The 17,165-nt window shown below is 47.4% G+C and overlaps 1 protein-coding gene and 1 pseudogene across 2 annotated transcripts in view; both read left to right on the forward strand.

The window, feature by feature from the left end:
- Nucleotides 1–235: 235 nt before the first annotated feature.
- Nucleotides 236–2,284, forward strand: LOC149874145 (elongation factor 2 pseudogene; annotated as a pseudogene).
- Nucleotides 2,285–3,433: 1,149 nt separating this feature from the next.
- VANGL1 (VANGL planar cell polarity protein 1) overlaps nt 3,434–17,165 on the forward strand; it is a 61,858-nt gene continuing 48,126 nt past the window's right edge. Inside the window, exons 1-3 of one of the 2 annotated variants that reach the window (XM_090056849.1) lie at nt 3,434–3,510; nt 12,600–12,890; nt 16,603–16,729. In XM_090056849.1, coding sequence (XP_089912975.1) covers nt 12,781–12,890; nt 16,603–16,729 — 237 coding nt within the window. In that variant the 5' untranslated portion in view covers nt 3,434–3,510; nt 12,600–12,780. Of the gene's footprint in view, nt 3,511–4,711; nt 4,830–12,599; nt 12,891–16,602; nt 16,730–17,165 lie in introns of those variants that run through there. The other variant, XM_090056857.1, reaches the window with a different exon arrangement.

The following is a 17,165-nucleotide window of genomic DNA, read 5'->3' on the forward strand; positions in this document are numbered from 1 at the left end:
CCAGGGCAGGGGTTGGATTCTATGATCTTCCGAGGTCCCTTCCAACCCTAAAAATCTATGAAAACTATGAAATCTATGAAGTCTGGGGACGTGGAAAAAGGGAGCTGTTGCAGGGTGCCAGGAGTAGTGGACCTGATTTGGGATGGGGAGTGCAAGGGGTTGGAGAGATCTGGTCTTTACTGGGGTGTAGAAGACTGAGAGGGTTGCAGTGGGAACCCAGGAGTGTTGTAGGGAGATGGTTCTTGGGGATGCAGAGATCACAACAAGGTGGTTTCTGGGTGGTTTCTGGAAGGAGCAGGATTTGGAACACTTCCTGGGTAAGCTTGGGCCAGTCACTTAGGGCCAGATCCTTGAAGGTCTTCAGGAGCCTACCTACTCTTGTGGACTGGGACTTCAGTCTCCTGTGGTTCAGTTCCCATCTCCCAGAGTGTTGTGAAGATAAGTATGCTCCAGACTGTGTATGAGGTGCCCAGATACTAGGATGGAGAGGGAGGCTTGCTGTAGCAGGGAAGCTGGCAAGCTTTGAGGAAGTCCAGCACAGGCCCAAGCACACCGTCACACAGGCCCACTCCCCAGTTGGGTCTTCCCATGCAAGAACCCTCTGCAGGGGTGGGCAGGCAGCCTGCTACCACCAGCCTGGACTGTCCTGCTCCAGAGCTGCTCCCTCCAGCACAACTGTGTCCTCTGCCCAGGAGTTGGGAGCTGCCACCTCCCCCCTTCCCTTCCCAAGCTGCCCAAGGACTGAGGAGGAGGAAAGCCTCAGCCTGTCTTTCCCTGGGTCTCCTTCCTCCCCCTGCCTGCCTCATGCCCCAGTGAGGGGGTTATCCCTCACTGCTCACAGCAGGTCACAGTAAGGGGAAGTGTCTCTGCAGCTTCCTAGTCTTGAAACAACCTGCCCTGTGCCCTACATACTAGGAGGTCACAGTGTGGCCTCAAAGGCTAGATCCAACTCTGTCTAGAGCAGCAATTCCCAACCTGGCTGCTGTGGCACCTGGGGAGGATGCCTTGAGGTCCTTTCCAGGATGCCGCAGGCTGCCATGCGACAGCAAGCATGCTTTGGTGTGCCAATGCAATTTACAGGTGAAAAGGCAGGGCTGCTTTGTGCCTTTCTAGATGAACTCAGAAAAATACAGAGAGGGCACCAGCTTTTGTGAAATCAAGTTCATATCTGGGTGATGATGAAGCCAAGTTGGGTTCATGAAATTCTGATGATAAAGTGAGCTTGTGTTTAGGGAAAACTTGTGTGCAATCACTGTATAATCTTATTTAGTTGGTCTATGACGGTGCCTATGAAACTGTGCCTTTGGTTGATTTCAGACTAGGAGGGCTAGCTTCTGCTTGTAGAAGATATGATGAAGAAGCTGTTGGTAGACAGATATTTTGATCCTGCTGCTGGCAAGTTTAGCAAATCTGCCACCAGCCCTAATAGAAAGAAACTGCCCAGAACTTTCTGTCACTGGCTCTTGGACCCCATATTCAAGGGTTTTTTTGGTGCAATTGTGAGCTTCAAGAAAGACGACACAGCTACAATGACTGAGAAACTAGACATCAAGATGGATAGTAAGGACAAGGAGGGCAGAACCCTGCTGAAAGCTGCAGTGAGGTGCTGGCTACCTGCTAGAGAGCCTCTGCTGCAGATGATCCCTGTCTACCTCCTATACCTTGGGACAGGTCAGAAATACTGATATACGAGGGACCCCCTGAGGATGAGGCTGCCATGGGTATTAAGAACTGCAATCCCAAAGTCACTCTGATGACAGACCTTTTTTAAACAACTCTCTGACGAGGGCCACGTCTATGCTTTTCACCATGTCTTCTCTGGTCCTGCCTTCTACTGTCTGGAAAGTCAGAATCATGGGACTCTACACACTTGGGAAGAAGGAAGATGTGCTCTCCCCCTGTCCCTGGGACCCCCAAATGAGCCATCCGCGGCTCTGTCCTGTGCTCTGCCCTGGCTGGGCACCGCCCGTTGGTGCCCTTTGCTTCGGCACATGGCACAGTTACCCCACTTGCCCCCACTTGCTATGGCACTGTTTAGTGTGCACCACTGTCTTTATGGTATCCAGGTTGTAGCTGTACTGATCTAGAGCTGGGACAGGCAAATATTTTGGGCAGAGGGCTGCTTACTGAGTTTTGGTAAGCCATTGAGGGCTGCATGACAAGCAGCCAGGGGCAGATAAATATTAATTTTCTAAATGTTTTAGGGGCCCTGCGGGCCGAATAGAATGGCCTGGTGGGCATCATCTGGCCTGCGGGCTGCATTTTGCCCACCCCCGATGTAGAGGCAAAAGGAATCAGAACCAGTGGTAGAGGTGCTATCTTTTGTTAGACCAACTAGAATTTTGCGCAAAAATTTTTTAAAAAATCTTTATTTGCAAGCTGTTAGGCACAAGCACCCTTCCTCCGGCATAGGAGAAAAGCTTGTAATCCTCTGAAATACAAACTTTCATTTCTACCTGGGAGAAGGAAAAAGGATTGTAAGAGTTCTCCCAGGTGGGGAGATGTCAGGTATCAAGGTAATTTGCAGACCCTCGCAGGTGAGAGGCTTCACACGAGCTATGCACTGCCTGCCCAGAGGAGTTTTCCATCTGTTGATTATCCTGTGAAGTCCAATTGTGGATTTTAAACTTAATTGCAGAACAACTTCAAAGAAGTTTTTTTACCTTTCTCCCTGCCATCTGACACCTCCAGGGAAGGAATTCTGCCTGACCAACACATCGAAGAGCTACTCAGCACAGCTCACAGAGACACTCTCCTGGACCCAGAAGGACGGCCTTCTATCTTCAGCTCCCTCCATGCAAAAATGAAGTTTATTTCCTACCTATGGTGGTGTAGGTTCCCTATTTCCTACCTATGGGGACTTTTTACCATCTTGTACCATCTACACTTTTCCCCAGAGCCTGACGAAGAAGGGACTTTGATCCCGAAAGCTTGCAGAAAGGGACAATTTTCTTGCCATTTTCCAGTTGCTCTAATAAAAGGTATCCTTTTGGAACCAAGAATTCTAGGCGGTTTTTTTGTACATCTGTATTTCATTTCTACCCAGGAAAACTTCAGTTTTCTCCCATGTCTGACGAAGGGTGTTTGTGCCTGAAAGCTCGCAGAGAAAGATTGCTTTCTTTTGTATTTTTTTTTGCAAAAATCTCGTTGGTCGAATAAAAGCTAGCCTCTCTACCACCAGTCCTGACTGCCCAGGTGGAGATGAAAGTTCGCATTTCATGGGATTGCAAGCCTTTCTCCTACGCCTGGGTGCTTGGGCCCGAAAGCTTGCCAGGAAATACATTAAAAAAAAAACATACATCGCAGCGACCTAGTCGGCCTAATACAAGCGCTCGCCTCTCCCCCCACCCCGAGGCCGCTGTGGCCGCAGCGCGCCGGGCGCTGGAGCCGGGGGCGGGGCGGGGCGGGGCGAGCGGGCACAGGAAGCGGAAAGCGGCGGCACCAGCAGCGCTGTGGACCCGGCCGGGAGCAGGCGGCGGCAGCAGCGGCATGGAGCGGCCGCCGCTAGAGGTGGGTCGGGCTGGGGCTGGGTGGCTGCTCCCTCCCGCAGCCTGCACCTAGGAGGCGGCTGCGAGCCCCCCCGCCTTGTCCTGTGGAAGGGGAGGCAGCTCCCCCTCTTCCCCCGCAGCCCCTTGTCCCGCAGCCTGGCGCGGCTGTGGGTGCCTCTCCCTTGGGTCCCTGGGCCGGGGAGCTCTGCCCCTGCCTGGGCTGCAAGGTGGAGGAGGCGGCACAGGGCTGTGCCTGCGCCCTTAGGGTAGCCCAAACCCGGCTAGACAAAGCCCTGGCTGGGGTGATCTCCTTGGGGATGGTCCTGCTTTGAGTAGGGCATTGGACCGGAGCAGCGCTTCTCAACCCCAGGGGTCTTGGCCCAAAAGCAGGTGGGGAGACTATATGAAAGGGTAGCGAATAGACTACAAATGGATCAGCAAACTTTTAAACAGTCGGTTCTCCTTTAGAAAAAAAAGCACGGAGAAACTCTGGCTTTTCCCTTGCAGGCTGGCAGAGATACCCGCCCCACGCACTGGGGGCAGGGGGCTGGGTTTGGGACTGCCCGTCCATGTTTACAAATGGGTCCCGGTACAAAAGCGGTTGAGAACCGCTGGACTAGGTGACCTCCTGAGGTCCCTCCCAGCCCTAACTTTTTCTGTGATTCAGGAGCTTCCAGGCTACTCCCCGTGTCCCTTCTGGCACAGTGGGTGTTGGGGGGATGCCAGGAGCTGCATGGGTGGGCAGGTGGCTTCCCTTTGGTCACTGTCTGCCAGATGCACTTCCCAGCACGAGCAAGGCTGGCATTGCAGGCCTGGACCCACTCCAGGTCACTCAGTTCATCTGTAGGCACTTAGGGGCCTAGCTTTGAAAATTTCAGTCTTGTGTGTCAAAAGAGCACACGCCTGAATTCTGATGAAACCGACAGCTCTGCCTTGCACAGCTGCCAGGGAAAGCTTCCCTCACATGCAAGCAAAGTTTCTGAGCTTAAAGGAAAGAGGGAGCTATTAATTAATGAGTAGGCGCGAAGCAGAACTGAGCAGAAGGGTCTGCCAATATACATCAGTTACCTGGGCCATATAAATCAAGTTTCATGCATTCGAGGTACCTAGAGTTGCCAAAAATAGGCTATTCAGGCGAGACCTCTTAATTTTTTTTTTAATGGATCAACTTGAGTTAGACAGGCTGTTTTATTACAGGTTATCCTTGGGCAGATTATGGCCACACAGGACTGAAACTGTCTCTCTGCTGCAGACCATGTCTGCCTGGAACCTCATCCTCTTCGAGATAAGTCTGAGATCCTTTTGCTCCAAAAGCACCAGTCTCTAGCAGTTAGATTGAAGGTGACTGTCCTTTTAGAGCAACGCTGGTCCATGATGTATAGCTGAAGCATTCTGAGCACAGGGCAGAGCTATTGTGTTACTTGCTTTGTTACAGTATAGTCACAAACATCAGATGGGTGCAGAAAAAAAATCTTCCTAATTCCTGAGTGCAAAGATTTGTTCTCAGACCAAAGGCTGTGTCTGTGCTGGTATGTTTAACAAAGGGTTAAGGGATGCGGTGGTATATGGGGAGTTAGGGACAGTGTTCAGACTTGTAGGAAAAGTGTTGTTCAGATGAGAAACCATTCCACAGTATTTAACCTTCTAAGAATCTTTATTTTAAGCAGGCTTGGCTTTTTTCCTCCTTTGGGGTTTGAATACATAACTGCCTGCAACGCTGGGACCAATATTGGCCTTCTAGTCATTTAACTTGTTAATTTTAAAAAATAAATGGTGAATAGAGTTACAGAAAAACCTCCCATATGAAAACCCTGTGGCAAGCCAAAATTCTGGAAGGATTTCCAGCCAGTGTTCAACCACACAGAGGTAGTTTAACGGCCAGTGGCTGTCAGCCAGGAACTTTAGAAGTGAAGCAGATGCTCAAGCTGTGTCTAAGCTAATGATACCTCAGCTAAATTTCCCCATTCTTTTTGCCCCTGCTGATGCGGGCATTGGTGGGGAAGGCCAGTGTGATCCAGGTTATGGATGGCTGCTGGCATGCTAAAGCAAAGTGTATGCTTAAGTGTGCTTGTCCTGTGAAAGCATGCTAGAATACAATATTGGCACAAGGCACCTGGTTTGAAGCACAGCTGTGCTTTGTATCTTTGTAACACAACAGTGCCTGTAAGTGCACTTGAACCAGCATGACACTTTTTTTTTTTCCCCTGTTTTGCCAAGTATAGCTGCATCCATAGCATCTTTTGGTCAGTGGTAGGAGGATTCTGGCCTTTGAACCATCTTTGGAGTCTGTGTGAAATGGTGGTTACATTGCTAATGGTTGCTGCTGCTGTGGGGGTGTATCTACACGTGCATTTATGTGGATTTAAATGTACTGCGCAGCAAGTGGGACTTGTCCAGCATCTACATGTGCAGGTATTGAAGCTCATTAATGCTGTGTGTGGACTGACTTGGGACTAAAGTTAGTCCCAAGTCAGTCCACACGCACAGTGTCATTGTGCAGTAAGGTGTCTACATGTGCATTACTGCGCAGTAACGAATCAGGAGTATATGACGTAGGTATCAAATTTACGTTCAAGTCAGTGTAAGTTGCCATATTTACTGTGTAGTATAATCACGCAATACAATACATGCGGGTGCATGTGTAGGCTCATGCCTGTACCACACAGTTATTTCAGTTACTGCGCAGTAAATGCACACATGTAGATGTGTCCTGTATATTGGGTGTTTGCACAGGAACAGGGGATGGATGCTGTTCTTTCTTTAAGATGGTTGTTTATTTTAGAAATAATTTTCCTGCCTTCTCTTCAAAGCAGTGGGGATAGTAGATCTGAATAGAGGGAGTTAACCGTACCTCTAGAAGTGACTCTTGCCCCTTCCTCCTTGGCTATTTAGGGCCTTTTTGTTGCAAAGCATCAGGGGCACAGAATGTTCTGAAGTGTGAGTCACAAAGCTTGGAGGAGGATGGATAGATAGATGTCTCAGTTCTCTGTAATCTTGATGTAAAAACACAACCCTTTGGCTATTATGGTTGTGACAAACCTAAAAAATATAATTGACTCAGAAAGGCCTCCCTGAATTTGCAGAGAGTCTGAAACAATAGTTCCTGAGATAGGACTTGCTCCTTTTGTTTGGAGGGTACTGTAACTTGGGAGCCAAGATAATTAACTAATGCTGTGTCTGCTCATTGAAGCATGCTAGCACGTATCCCTATTAGACTTAAATAAGCAATTATTGAAATGCAGGACATAACTTTCTGTGAAAGCCACAGAAGAGTAGCTGGATGAGACTTGGGTGGAATGGAAGATGTTTAAATGAAGACAAATAGGCCTTCAAACAGTGCAGGGCCAGGAGCTACAAGGGTGCAGTTGGTTTCAGTTTCCAGAGGGTGAATCAACTTTCAAAAGTTTGGGGAATGTTGTTGTAACCCTTGGGCGGGAGAGGGAGTCACAAAGAAGGTCTGCTTTGGATATGTAATGTGCATGTTTATGGGAGGGGGAGGACAGGGCCCAGAATCATGCAGAAGGCTTTCTACTACACAGGCTGGCTGCTTGCCTCTGGGCTGGGACCCAGAATCTGGCTTTTTGTCAGTCTGGCAGAGTTGTGTGTTGCAAGGCAAATGACAGTCTTGTATCTTTGGACCCTATTATATGTTCAGATGACCCACCTGCATATTTATTACCCATCTAGAGCGGGGGAAATGCTTTAAAAATCTCTGTCTTAAAAAATATTGCTCCTGTAATGAAGATACTAGTTTGTGTGTTGATGACTGAAAGTAAGAGCTCAAACATGCTACAGAAACCCAGAGGTTCCTTCCTGGCTGGAGGTTCTTGCCCCTCTGCTCAAGGTCAGACTAGTTGTGCATTTGGGGTCAGGAAGGAACTTTACCCCAAGGTCAAGTTACTGTGGACTGTGCAGGGGGTTTGTCTTTCTCTTTGTCAGGGGCATGGCTCTCTTTCTTTCTTGGATCTTTCACGCTTATTTTAACTGCTTGCAGTAGCAGGACACGGAGGCTGCTGGCAGACGGGGCGGAGGGGAGGGGAGGGGAATCTGGCGCACTAAACTTGACATGGTACGGAGTCCAGCACATGCCCAGAAGCTGGACATGGCTCTCCCAACATCTGTAGAGATTGGGTGCTTTAGTGGGGTTTTTTTTGGTGCTTTCATTTAATAGCTGATTGAATTGACTTTACATAAAATGTCATAAAGTCCCACTGAAGCACCCAATCTATGCAGACTCTGGGCAAGCTGGGTCAAAGTAAAGTGCATTTTTTGTTTTATTTTCCCCCCTGCCCCAATATCTGCAAGCGCTCTGACAGTCCTTATCCTCCTGTACTTTACCTTTGGCAGGTTAGGTTGCTATGCCTTGTAGTTATGTGGCAAGGTTGATTGTAGTAACGGGTTAGACTTTGATTAGTATGGTATTGGTTGAATAGGGATGATACTGTTTTGGGCAAGGGATTGGACTAAATAACCTCCAGAGGTCCCTCAGCCCTACTTTTCTATGATTAATTGCATTCTTCTTCTAAAAGCCCTCATGGGATATAGAACTTGAATAACAGAAAGGCCCCAATTCTGGATCCACATGGACCAATGTCTGGATTGGGGCCCAGTTGAGAAAGTGAACATTCTTGAGAGATTCATTTGGCTGTGTTGCTTGTAGCACTTTGCTTTTGTAATTTTTACTATTTGAAGTTACTCAACTTTGAGGAAACTGAGAATAGGAAAATACTACTGAAGTGCAAAGCAGCCAAGTTAATGTTGCTCTGGGAACACTTTAATGCAGGAATATCCTAGCTCTTCTACTATTTCTAACTCTGCAGCCCTAATATTGCCTTCATGTAGCTCGAGGGTTTTCTTATTTAATTTAGTAAAGAAGGTTGGAAGTTAAATAGAGAGGAAGTTCCCCAGTGCGCTAGCTAACAGGCAGCCATTGGCCAAGAGACAGCTGGTGCCATTTAACAATCAAGGCCAACTGCATGCTTAGTCAAACATGTGCGTACTTGTGGACATTTGCAACTACTTGTTCTCCAGATGGCATCTTCCAACTGTGCAGAACTTTGGGAACAAACCATCGAGTTCCTTCTAATTTGGTAAAGGTTTGATATCTGAGTAAGAGTTCATTCTGCATCAGGGTGAAGCGTCAAACTGAGTGGTGCTAGAGTTATCTGTGTCTGAATTGCATCCTGCGTTTGTGGGGAGAGGTTGATGAGATTGAATGGGTAGTGAAATCCTCTTTTTTTTTTTTTTTTTGTTTAAAAGGGTGTATATCTCTCACTTACCTTTTTTTTGCAGAATGACTTCAAGGAAGCCAGGAGGCAATGATACAACTAATTTCCTTGGAGATGAGATTTGTTTCCTTGTGCTTTGGGGCCCAGTGTTTTGCAGGAAATATTTTTGGAAGCCTGCAGCCATGTGAAAACAGGAAGGTCAAGACTCCTTATTTAGTGGCCCTGATTTAAGGTGATCTCTCCTGCACCCTGTAAAGACCATGCTGCTTCATCCTGATGTGAGGTGCTCCTGTTTTGCTTGTCAGCCTGCTGCCCTGAATCCTCTTCTCTTTAGGGGCTTATGAGGGCTCTCTTGATTGATAGGGGGTTGAAGTTTGCAGTATCATTTGTGGGTTGTGATGAAAACAAAAGCACTATATGAAAGCTCAGGTCCCCTAAGCTCTGCCTCTATGCCACCAGGAATACCCAAATCTAGAAGGGCTTTTGTCCACAGCCAGGCTGTGGACATTTGCATTAGCCCCCAGCCAGGCTGAAGCCTCTCCTTGCAGAAGCCACCCATCTTCCCATCTCTTGTGGCTATGAGGCATTTCTACTTTTTCTCAATGGAGCGCTGTAAGGTTATGCTCTCCACAGGTTGCATCTCTGTATTCCAAAGGAAAAAAACCCCAAATCGCACCCAACTTCAGGGAGACCCCTTGGTTTCTTGGCCAGTTGCCAGCACAGCCCTCAATGGAGTAAATCTGGGCATTCATGGAAAACTACCCTGGGCTGGATAATGGGCAAGGTGAGCAGTTTCCTGTTCCCAGCCAAACACAGGCACATATGATGCCCATTCATGACAGCCCTGCCTTGACAGGGAGCTCCTATTTGACTATGGGTCCTGTGACTGAGGCTGTGAGGTACTGCCAAATTCCCATGTTACAGCTATTGCTTTTGGCACCTGCCCAGGAGGTTTACCTTCTTGGGGGCCCTCCTGTTGTTTTTTTTTGGGGGGGGGGGGGGGTTGCATGGAGCTTTGTCAAAACTGTTGCTCTTGTTTACACAGTAAACGGAAGCTGGCGTGATCCTACCTGCCCTGGTATTCATTCGCTAGCCTTGCAAAAATGCTTCTCAGTACTGCTGCATGGTCTGTTCTCGGTATTGATTTGCCCTGCCTCAAAGTGGGAACTACCTATTTGTGGGTCATGCCTAGAAACCCTGCATGCTTTTCCTGTCTCTCTCTTGAAGTGCTTCGTTATACTTGCAAAGCAGAAAGTCACACAGTCTCCTGCCATCCCACCCTAGAGACTATTGTTAGTGTTCAAGGAACAGGCATGTCAAAGGTGTCCCTTGAGCGTTAAATGATGCTGGCTAGAAGGTCTTCTGCTCGAGGCCAGACAGATTTGCCACATTTGGGATCGGGAAGGAATTTTGCTCCATGGTTAGATCAGCTTGGACTGAGGGCTAGGTGTGTGGTTTGCCTTTCTCTGTTGTGGGGATGTGGCCCTCTGATGTCTTAGTATTTCCTATTTTTGCAGTGGCAGTTCTGGGCTGTCTCAGGCTCTGCTCTGTATCCTCTTGACACCCTAGTATTAGTATAGGGACCTACCTAAATTGCAGTGGAAATTTGGTGCTATTAAATCCACTGTTCACCACATTCTTCCCCCCCCCCCCGCAGGGAGGCAAACATTGCAGCATTAATTGTCTCTTGGGCGGGGGGGGGGGGTGTAAAAAGAGCAAGATTAAAGGTGTTACTGCACCATTGATTTCTGATATGATTTAGGCAGGTCCCTACCTATAACCTGCACTTCTGTTCTAGTTTTCTCTTGGTTTTTTTCCCCCCCCCCCCACACACACAGAGTAATTGTTGTATGTTTAGTGATCTCCCTCTGGCCACTGGGTAGGGGGGTTGTAATTCCTTGTGTCTGAGGCTTATGATCAGTATATAACAAACTGGCTGTCATCAAAGACCCCAAATAGTATGTAGTTAGAAGTAAGAGTCCATACTGCTTAGCAGCAACTTATGTAGAATTTGAGATATCCCTGCTCTATTACGCTAAAATAACACTGCGTGCTCTTTATTAGCAGGTTTTGAAGTGTTTCACAAAGGAGAACAGTATTGGTCTTATCTTGTAGATGGGTAAGCAGAAGCACAGTAACTTGCTGATTTGCCCAAGGTCACCCTGTAGGTTGGTGGAAGAGTGAGAAATGAAACATGTGTCCCCTGTGCTGGTGCAGTGCTTTAGTCACTAAGCCATTCTCTTCAAGTCTCGGTGACTTAATGGGATTATAGGAGATGTCCCCAGCAGGGACGCCTTTGCTCAAGTTATGCCTACAGTGCTTTCCTTCCCTCAGTAAATATGCACTGTTGTCCTGGCTTTGTTTTTCTTCTGCATGCAGTCCAAGTATCTATGGTTCTGCTGTTGCCTGTCTCTACCTTTGTAACGACCCTCCTAAGTTTGTGCTACCTTTCTGCTATGCCTGTAACACCTTCCCAGTTAATATGCACAAAGGCCCATCCTTTTAAATCTCTGCAAACCCAAGTTGAGGAAATACCTGTAATCCCCAAGGTCTCTGTACTATTTTGTAGTATTGTTCCAGTTTGTACCATCAGACTGAGAGCCCTGTGGAGCAAGGATGTTGTATTTTTTTTTCAGCAGGCTTTATATGGGGTTTAGCCTTGCATGCTTTACACCTACTCAGCTACTTAGTTTTGTGAAATGTCAGAGAAGTCTTTCTGCCCGTTACAGTTAAAACGATTAGCTCCGCTGAGTGACGTGCTAATTTTTTCCTTCTTTTCAGGGGAGGTTAAATGTTTATTAGAAGCAGCTTGAAAATTGCTGTGAGAAGAAAATAATTGGAGGGTTTAATAAAAGCAGTCTCCCTTCTCTCACGAAAACCGAGTGAATGGAATGCCAGTGGAAGTGGGGACTACGGCCCTGGCTAGAGACAGGAATAGACCTGGACAGGAAATGTTAAGAGTCCTCCTTTGTGCCAAGCACAGTGCTCTGGCATAGCATCTTGCATCTGAGCTGTAGCCCCTCTACCCAGTTTGTAATGTGCACAAGCAAGGCTGCAGAGATTTCCCTTCCCCTACCCTCTGTTCTCCCTTTATCAAGTTCACCTATAACCCAGTTTGGAATGTGAATTTGGGTCCCTTGGATTGAAAGGGGTTAATGCCTACTGGGCCATCTTGCAGTACTCCAAGAGTTTACAGGACATGTGACTGTTGTTCCAATGCCTTGCCCTTTGTAGAGAAAGATACAGGAAGATGTTGCATGTGGACAGTGCCTTAAACATATGGTAGGGAACTAACATGTTACTGTGACTTAAGATTCTCTTATGACTTCTGAAAGTTTGGAACACAGCTTGACTGTTCAAGGTCCAAATCAGCCTTTGTGTATCAAAGGGACATAATGACTTAATTTCTATTCAGTTTTCAGTATTTTAACGCTTGTAAAGTGGTCACACACAGTTGCTGGTCATGAAAACCAAGCCTAATTCAGATGTGGTAGGTCTGATAGTTCAGTGTCTTGCACCTTGTATAGTTGTAGGTAAAATGCTACTGTTCTGACTTGGTGGCATTTCAGACCTATTCTTTATCATGGTTAGTGACAACTATAGAGGATGAAGCCTGGTGAAGCTCTGAGAAAGGAGTTGCAATTGCTCCGGGATAGTTAATGATGTTGTCATTAACAACAATTTATGCCATGTCCTTCAGGCGTTCAGATAACGGACTATATCCTATGCAGGACCAAATAAGAGGCTAATACAACTGTTGCAAAGAGCTTCCAGTCTAAGTAAAAAGCAAGTATGGTGAATGTAGACAGACCTTAGAGGTAAAAGAGGCAAGGGCTACCTTAATGAGGATGTGTCTGCTTTACTTCCATCTTTCTCCCCACAGGTTGATGCTGAGGATTAAGGCACCTCCTTGTCTCTCCTTGGAATGTCTCACTGCTGAAGGTCCCTGACTGCCTGGTGTGTCAGACCTACCGATGATTGGGCAGCACGGAGTCTCCAGGAAAGCACTTTTAATAAGGACTTCCTCTGAGGCACCCCTCTTCATCCTCTGAGTAACGAGATCTATGTCCCTCCCTCTGGGTGAGGGCCAGGCCTTCGGTGGCATGGATACTGAATCGACATACTCGGGATATTCCCACTACTCAGGTCACTCTAAAAAAGCCCACAGACAAGGGTATGGAAATTGTTATTAGTCATAATTGATGCTGTTGGCTGGCAAGTGTCACGGGGAGGGAATACCTTTTCTGTAAATCATGCTGAAGTCCCCATCAGAAAAATGTGCTGTGGCTTGCAGTCTCCATAGTGATGGACCATCTCCTTGAGGAACAGCAAAGGGGAACACTGGAAATAATTATGCCCCTTGCTTAGCTTTTGTCAACCATGTCTGAAGCTTTGTAGGAGTGTAGAAGATGGTCATGGAAGAGGATTGGCATTCTCATTTAGTGAGTGAGAGAGCTGGGGAGAGTCTCCAGATGGTATAGTCAGGCTTCAAGCTGATGCTCATCTGCTGTACCTTCCTATCTCTTCCACTCCTTTTCATCTCTGTCAGCTGGGAGCAAAGTTTCTCATTTTCCCCCTCCATTCAGCTGTCACTTATTAACTTCTGAATACAATGCATGTAATTGCTGTCTGCCCACCACAAGTCGCTTATCAGATTTAGTTGGAGGAAAGAACAGGTTTTTAGAGCTCAGTAGCAAAGCCCCTTTTCCTGGGAATGCTGGAGCTGTTCAGCAGCGTTATAAAGAGAAAATATTTTGTTCTAGACTGGGGTGCTCAGTCTCAGGCCTGTGGGCCAGATCTGCCCTGTGGTGCCTTGTCATCAGGCTTGTGGGGCTGAAAGTTTGGCAGCGGGGGAATGATGGCCCTGCTCCCTTGTTGCCAAACCTCTGGACCCATGGGAAGCCCCAGGCTCTGCACTCTGGATCTGGCACCTGATCCCAGCACACAGGGCTAGGTGGGGGGCAGTGCCAGGCCCCAGGGTCCAATCCTGGCATGCAGGGGGTGGCAGTGGCTGGCACAGGGCCCCCATCGCCCAATCCCAAAGCAAGGGAACAGAAAGGGCCAGTGCTGGGCCCACAGGGGGCCAGTACCTGTAGGGACCAGTCCTGGTGTGCAAATAGGCCTCGCACCAGTCATCTGGCCTGCAGAACCAAAAAGTTGAGCACCCCTGTCCTAGACACTTTAGCCACCCAGGTGGTGGCTAACTGCACAAAGCATGTAATGTCACATGGTAAATGTGACCTAAGTTACAAAAGGGGGAAAAAAACCCAACCCCAGTTGCAAAGATTTGAGGTTGGCTGAGCTAACTTTTGAATTTCAACAGTTTTTTCATTTTGCTTGCTGGAAGGGGAGAAAAAAATCCAGTTCTGTAAAATGGAGGCTCTTCTTTCTCCTCAGTCCTATTTTTGAGCAGAAGGCCAAATTTTCATCACCCCTCTCCACTTCTCCTCCTCCCCCCCAAAATTGGCCTGTTTTTGAAAGCTTGGAATGCAGCATAAAGCTGTCTTGAAGTTCCACTCCAAAAGCCTTTGTGTATCTCTGTTGAATCTTATTTGTTATTTAAGATGACAAGCTTTCCCCTTCCTTCTGCTGCCCTCCCTAAAAGTCTCACCCCATTTAACTTTAATAGGCTTCAGTTAAACTGAAATGAGTGGGGTTGGACACACAACTAAAAAGCTGAGATCAGTGTGTGATGCAGAACTGGGGAGTGTGCTGATCCTTTCTGTGAATATACACATGACCACTTAGCTGTTGAGACTGAGAGCAGGAGGAAAATAAAACTAGTCGGAACAGTGCTCTCATGCTTGCCACAGGAGTGGTGGAAATTTAGTGGATCTTGAGGCATATTTTTTTTTTTTTTTCTTAAGAAGAAAAAGTTGTACAGGGAATGTGTAAAATTGAACAAGCCCCATAAAGGATATCTTAGTCCCTTTGATAATACTTGCAGTTCTAGTGTAGGTCGGTGGGGGCATTTTAACCTGGAGTTGGGATGTAGACAGTAGTCAACAGGAGCTTCAGACTTCCAGATCAGTAGCTGTTTTCCTCAGCTTAGGATGTTGTGGAAAGCTCTGCTTTGCAGGAACCAAACTGCCTGGCATTACTGGTCTGCTTTAACTCAACTTCTACCTATGAGATGCTTGATTTTAAGGTTAGGAAACTGAGGCTGTGTAATGCTGAATAGTATTACTGGCTCTACAAGCCTCCAGGCCTCTCCCTCCAGTGTGGCTGCCCCACTGCACATGCAACTTTTTGCTGCTCTCTTCCCCCCCGCCCCCAACTTTCTTTCCTGAAATGATTTCTGATGTGCAAGAAGGGGTGAAGATTCCCATTCCCTGCAGCCAGCACTGGAAAGAGGTTTGGGCCCCTGAAGCAAAATTCTGGTGGTGTTTAATTGTCCAGATCTGATACTGAAAACCCTGCCCAGCTGGTGCCTAAATTCTATATTCTTGTTCTTTTTTTTTTTTCTTTAAAATTCTGTGCGTTCTTTAAAATTCAGTCCAGCAGTGCTGAGCAGCCTGGCACCTCAGTCGCACCTGAGTTTGTCAGAGACCCAGTAACATGATCCTCTGCCCATCCCCAATGAGAGAGAGAGATCCTATGGATATGGGGACTGGGTCCCACCCAAAATGTGGTTGTGGAAGCCACTGTCTCTTAATGGTGGGCACCCCGTTCATAGCTTAGTGGTTAAATTATTCACCCTGGTTCAGTTCCTTCCTGTGTCCAACAGACCTCAAATTACATTTTCTTCTATTCTAGAGGATGCCCAACCTGTCAAATCATAGGCTATTCTGTGGTGGGACATTTTCCATCCTAACTTTTAAAGCAGTGCCAAGTTTGCATAGAAGATTTATGGGGCTAGAGAGGGTGGGAGCGTGTGTGGCTCTAGTCCTGCAACCAGAGTCCAGGGTCACAGCTCCTTCTCCAAGGTGTTCATGCATTTATGTCTAATGACTCTAAAGTAAAAGAGACAGTCCTTGTAGCAAGGGTGGAGACCCACGTCTATCATAGCTCAGGTGAATGCTCTAGACACCACACCAGTCGGGGTCCCTCCTACCTGATTGTTTCATGAAGAGCAGCGCAACTTCAGAAGGACAGATGAGTGTCCTTACCCCTGAATAATCTGTTTTAGGACCCTGGCTTGGGGGCGTGTTGAAATCCATCTAGGAAATCATTTCTGCATTTCACATCACCTAGACAAGTGATTTGACCAGTAGTGGGTTACAGGAAGGGGGTATACCACCATTCCCTTATGGTCTTCTTTTGGAAGAAGAGTGATTCCCTTGAAACATCTTGCTTCCTGAGCAAGAGAACTTCAGAAGCCCTTGGGGAAGTGAGGAGGCTGCTCTGAGTCCCACTGATGCAGATCCTTGGAGACTGTAGAGTGGGTCCTGGAATCAAGGTGTGAAAAGCTTGTAAAGAGGCTTGTGTTGGAAAAGCAAATGCAAACCCTTGCTGGTAACAAGTTCTCTTCCTCAAACTCCCTGTTTCTAGAAACTATCTGCAAATAAATTGACACTAGCATGTGACCCAGCCTTCTGCAAGTATTGTAAGTGGAGTTCTGTCCTGTGAGGTTAGAGTGGGTGTGTACGCTTCAAATAATGAAATGGGGTATAGAGGGCAGGTCTCCTGTGGAAGGCTCAGAAGAACACTCTTGAGAGGATGGGAAAAGATGAAGAGCTGCCTGCTGATATGCTTACTCAGTGTTTGCTTTGAGAATTAAACATTCCCGGGAGGAAGCCAGTAGCTGTCTGAGCCAGAGCCATTCAAAATCGCTTGAGCACAACATGCCTTGGCTGTGACAGCACCTGCTCCAGGACTGAGTTGGTGATATTTCTCGGTGATGTAGCCCCCTGTAACCTTTTTCTCCTCTTGCCCTGCTGGAAAAGGAGCCGGGACAGGCACAAATCACCACGGAGTAAAGATGGCAGTCGATCAGAAAAATCGGTCACCATCCAGACACCCCCTGCAGAGCCACTGCTGGGGAATGAGGCCTCTCGGACAGAAGAGGGCCAGGTAAGGAACAGGAAGGGGCTGGGCACAGCAGATGGGTGGAGGGCAGACAATGCTCCGAGTCCTGGGGAACATGTGTTTATCTGTTTACTTGTGATCAGGATAGTTTGTTTTATGTGCCCTCTTCAGCATTGCAGATGCTGTTGTAATTGTGCAGGGACAGCTTCAAACTGCTTTGCAAAATTCCCTATGCATAGGGACACATCACTAGCTGAAGTTGCTGTTTTTCAGAGCCTAGTGAGGTGATTCAGGATCAGGAGTGGAGAGCAATGCTCTCTTAGTTAAATGGCCGCAGGCTTGTACAAGGGCAGTACATAATGAAGTGACCTGGAACTGGCCTCATACAACAGGGCTTACACCTTTACTATTCTATTCTTTGTCCATCACAAGCATTCCAGTGCTGGTCAGGAACTTGGGTTTGTCTTACTTGCAGCAGCAC

The sequence above is a fragment of the Crocodylus siamensis genome, chromosome 1 (assembly GCF_052110815.1).
Source record: "Crocodylus siamensis isolate JL-2025a chromosome 1, ASM5211081v1, whole genome shotgun sequence".
NCBI lineage: Eukaryota > Metazoa > Chordata > Crocodylia > Crocodylidae > Crocodylus > Crocodylus siamensis.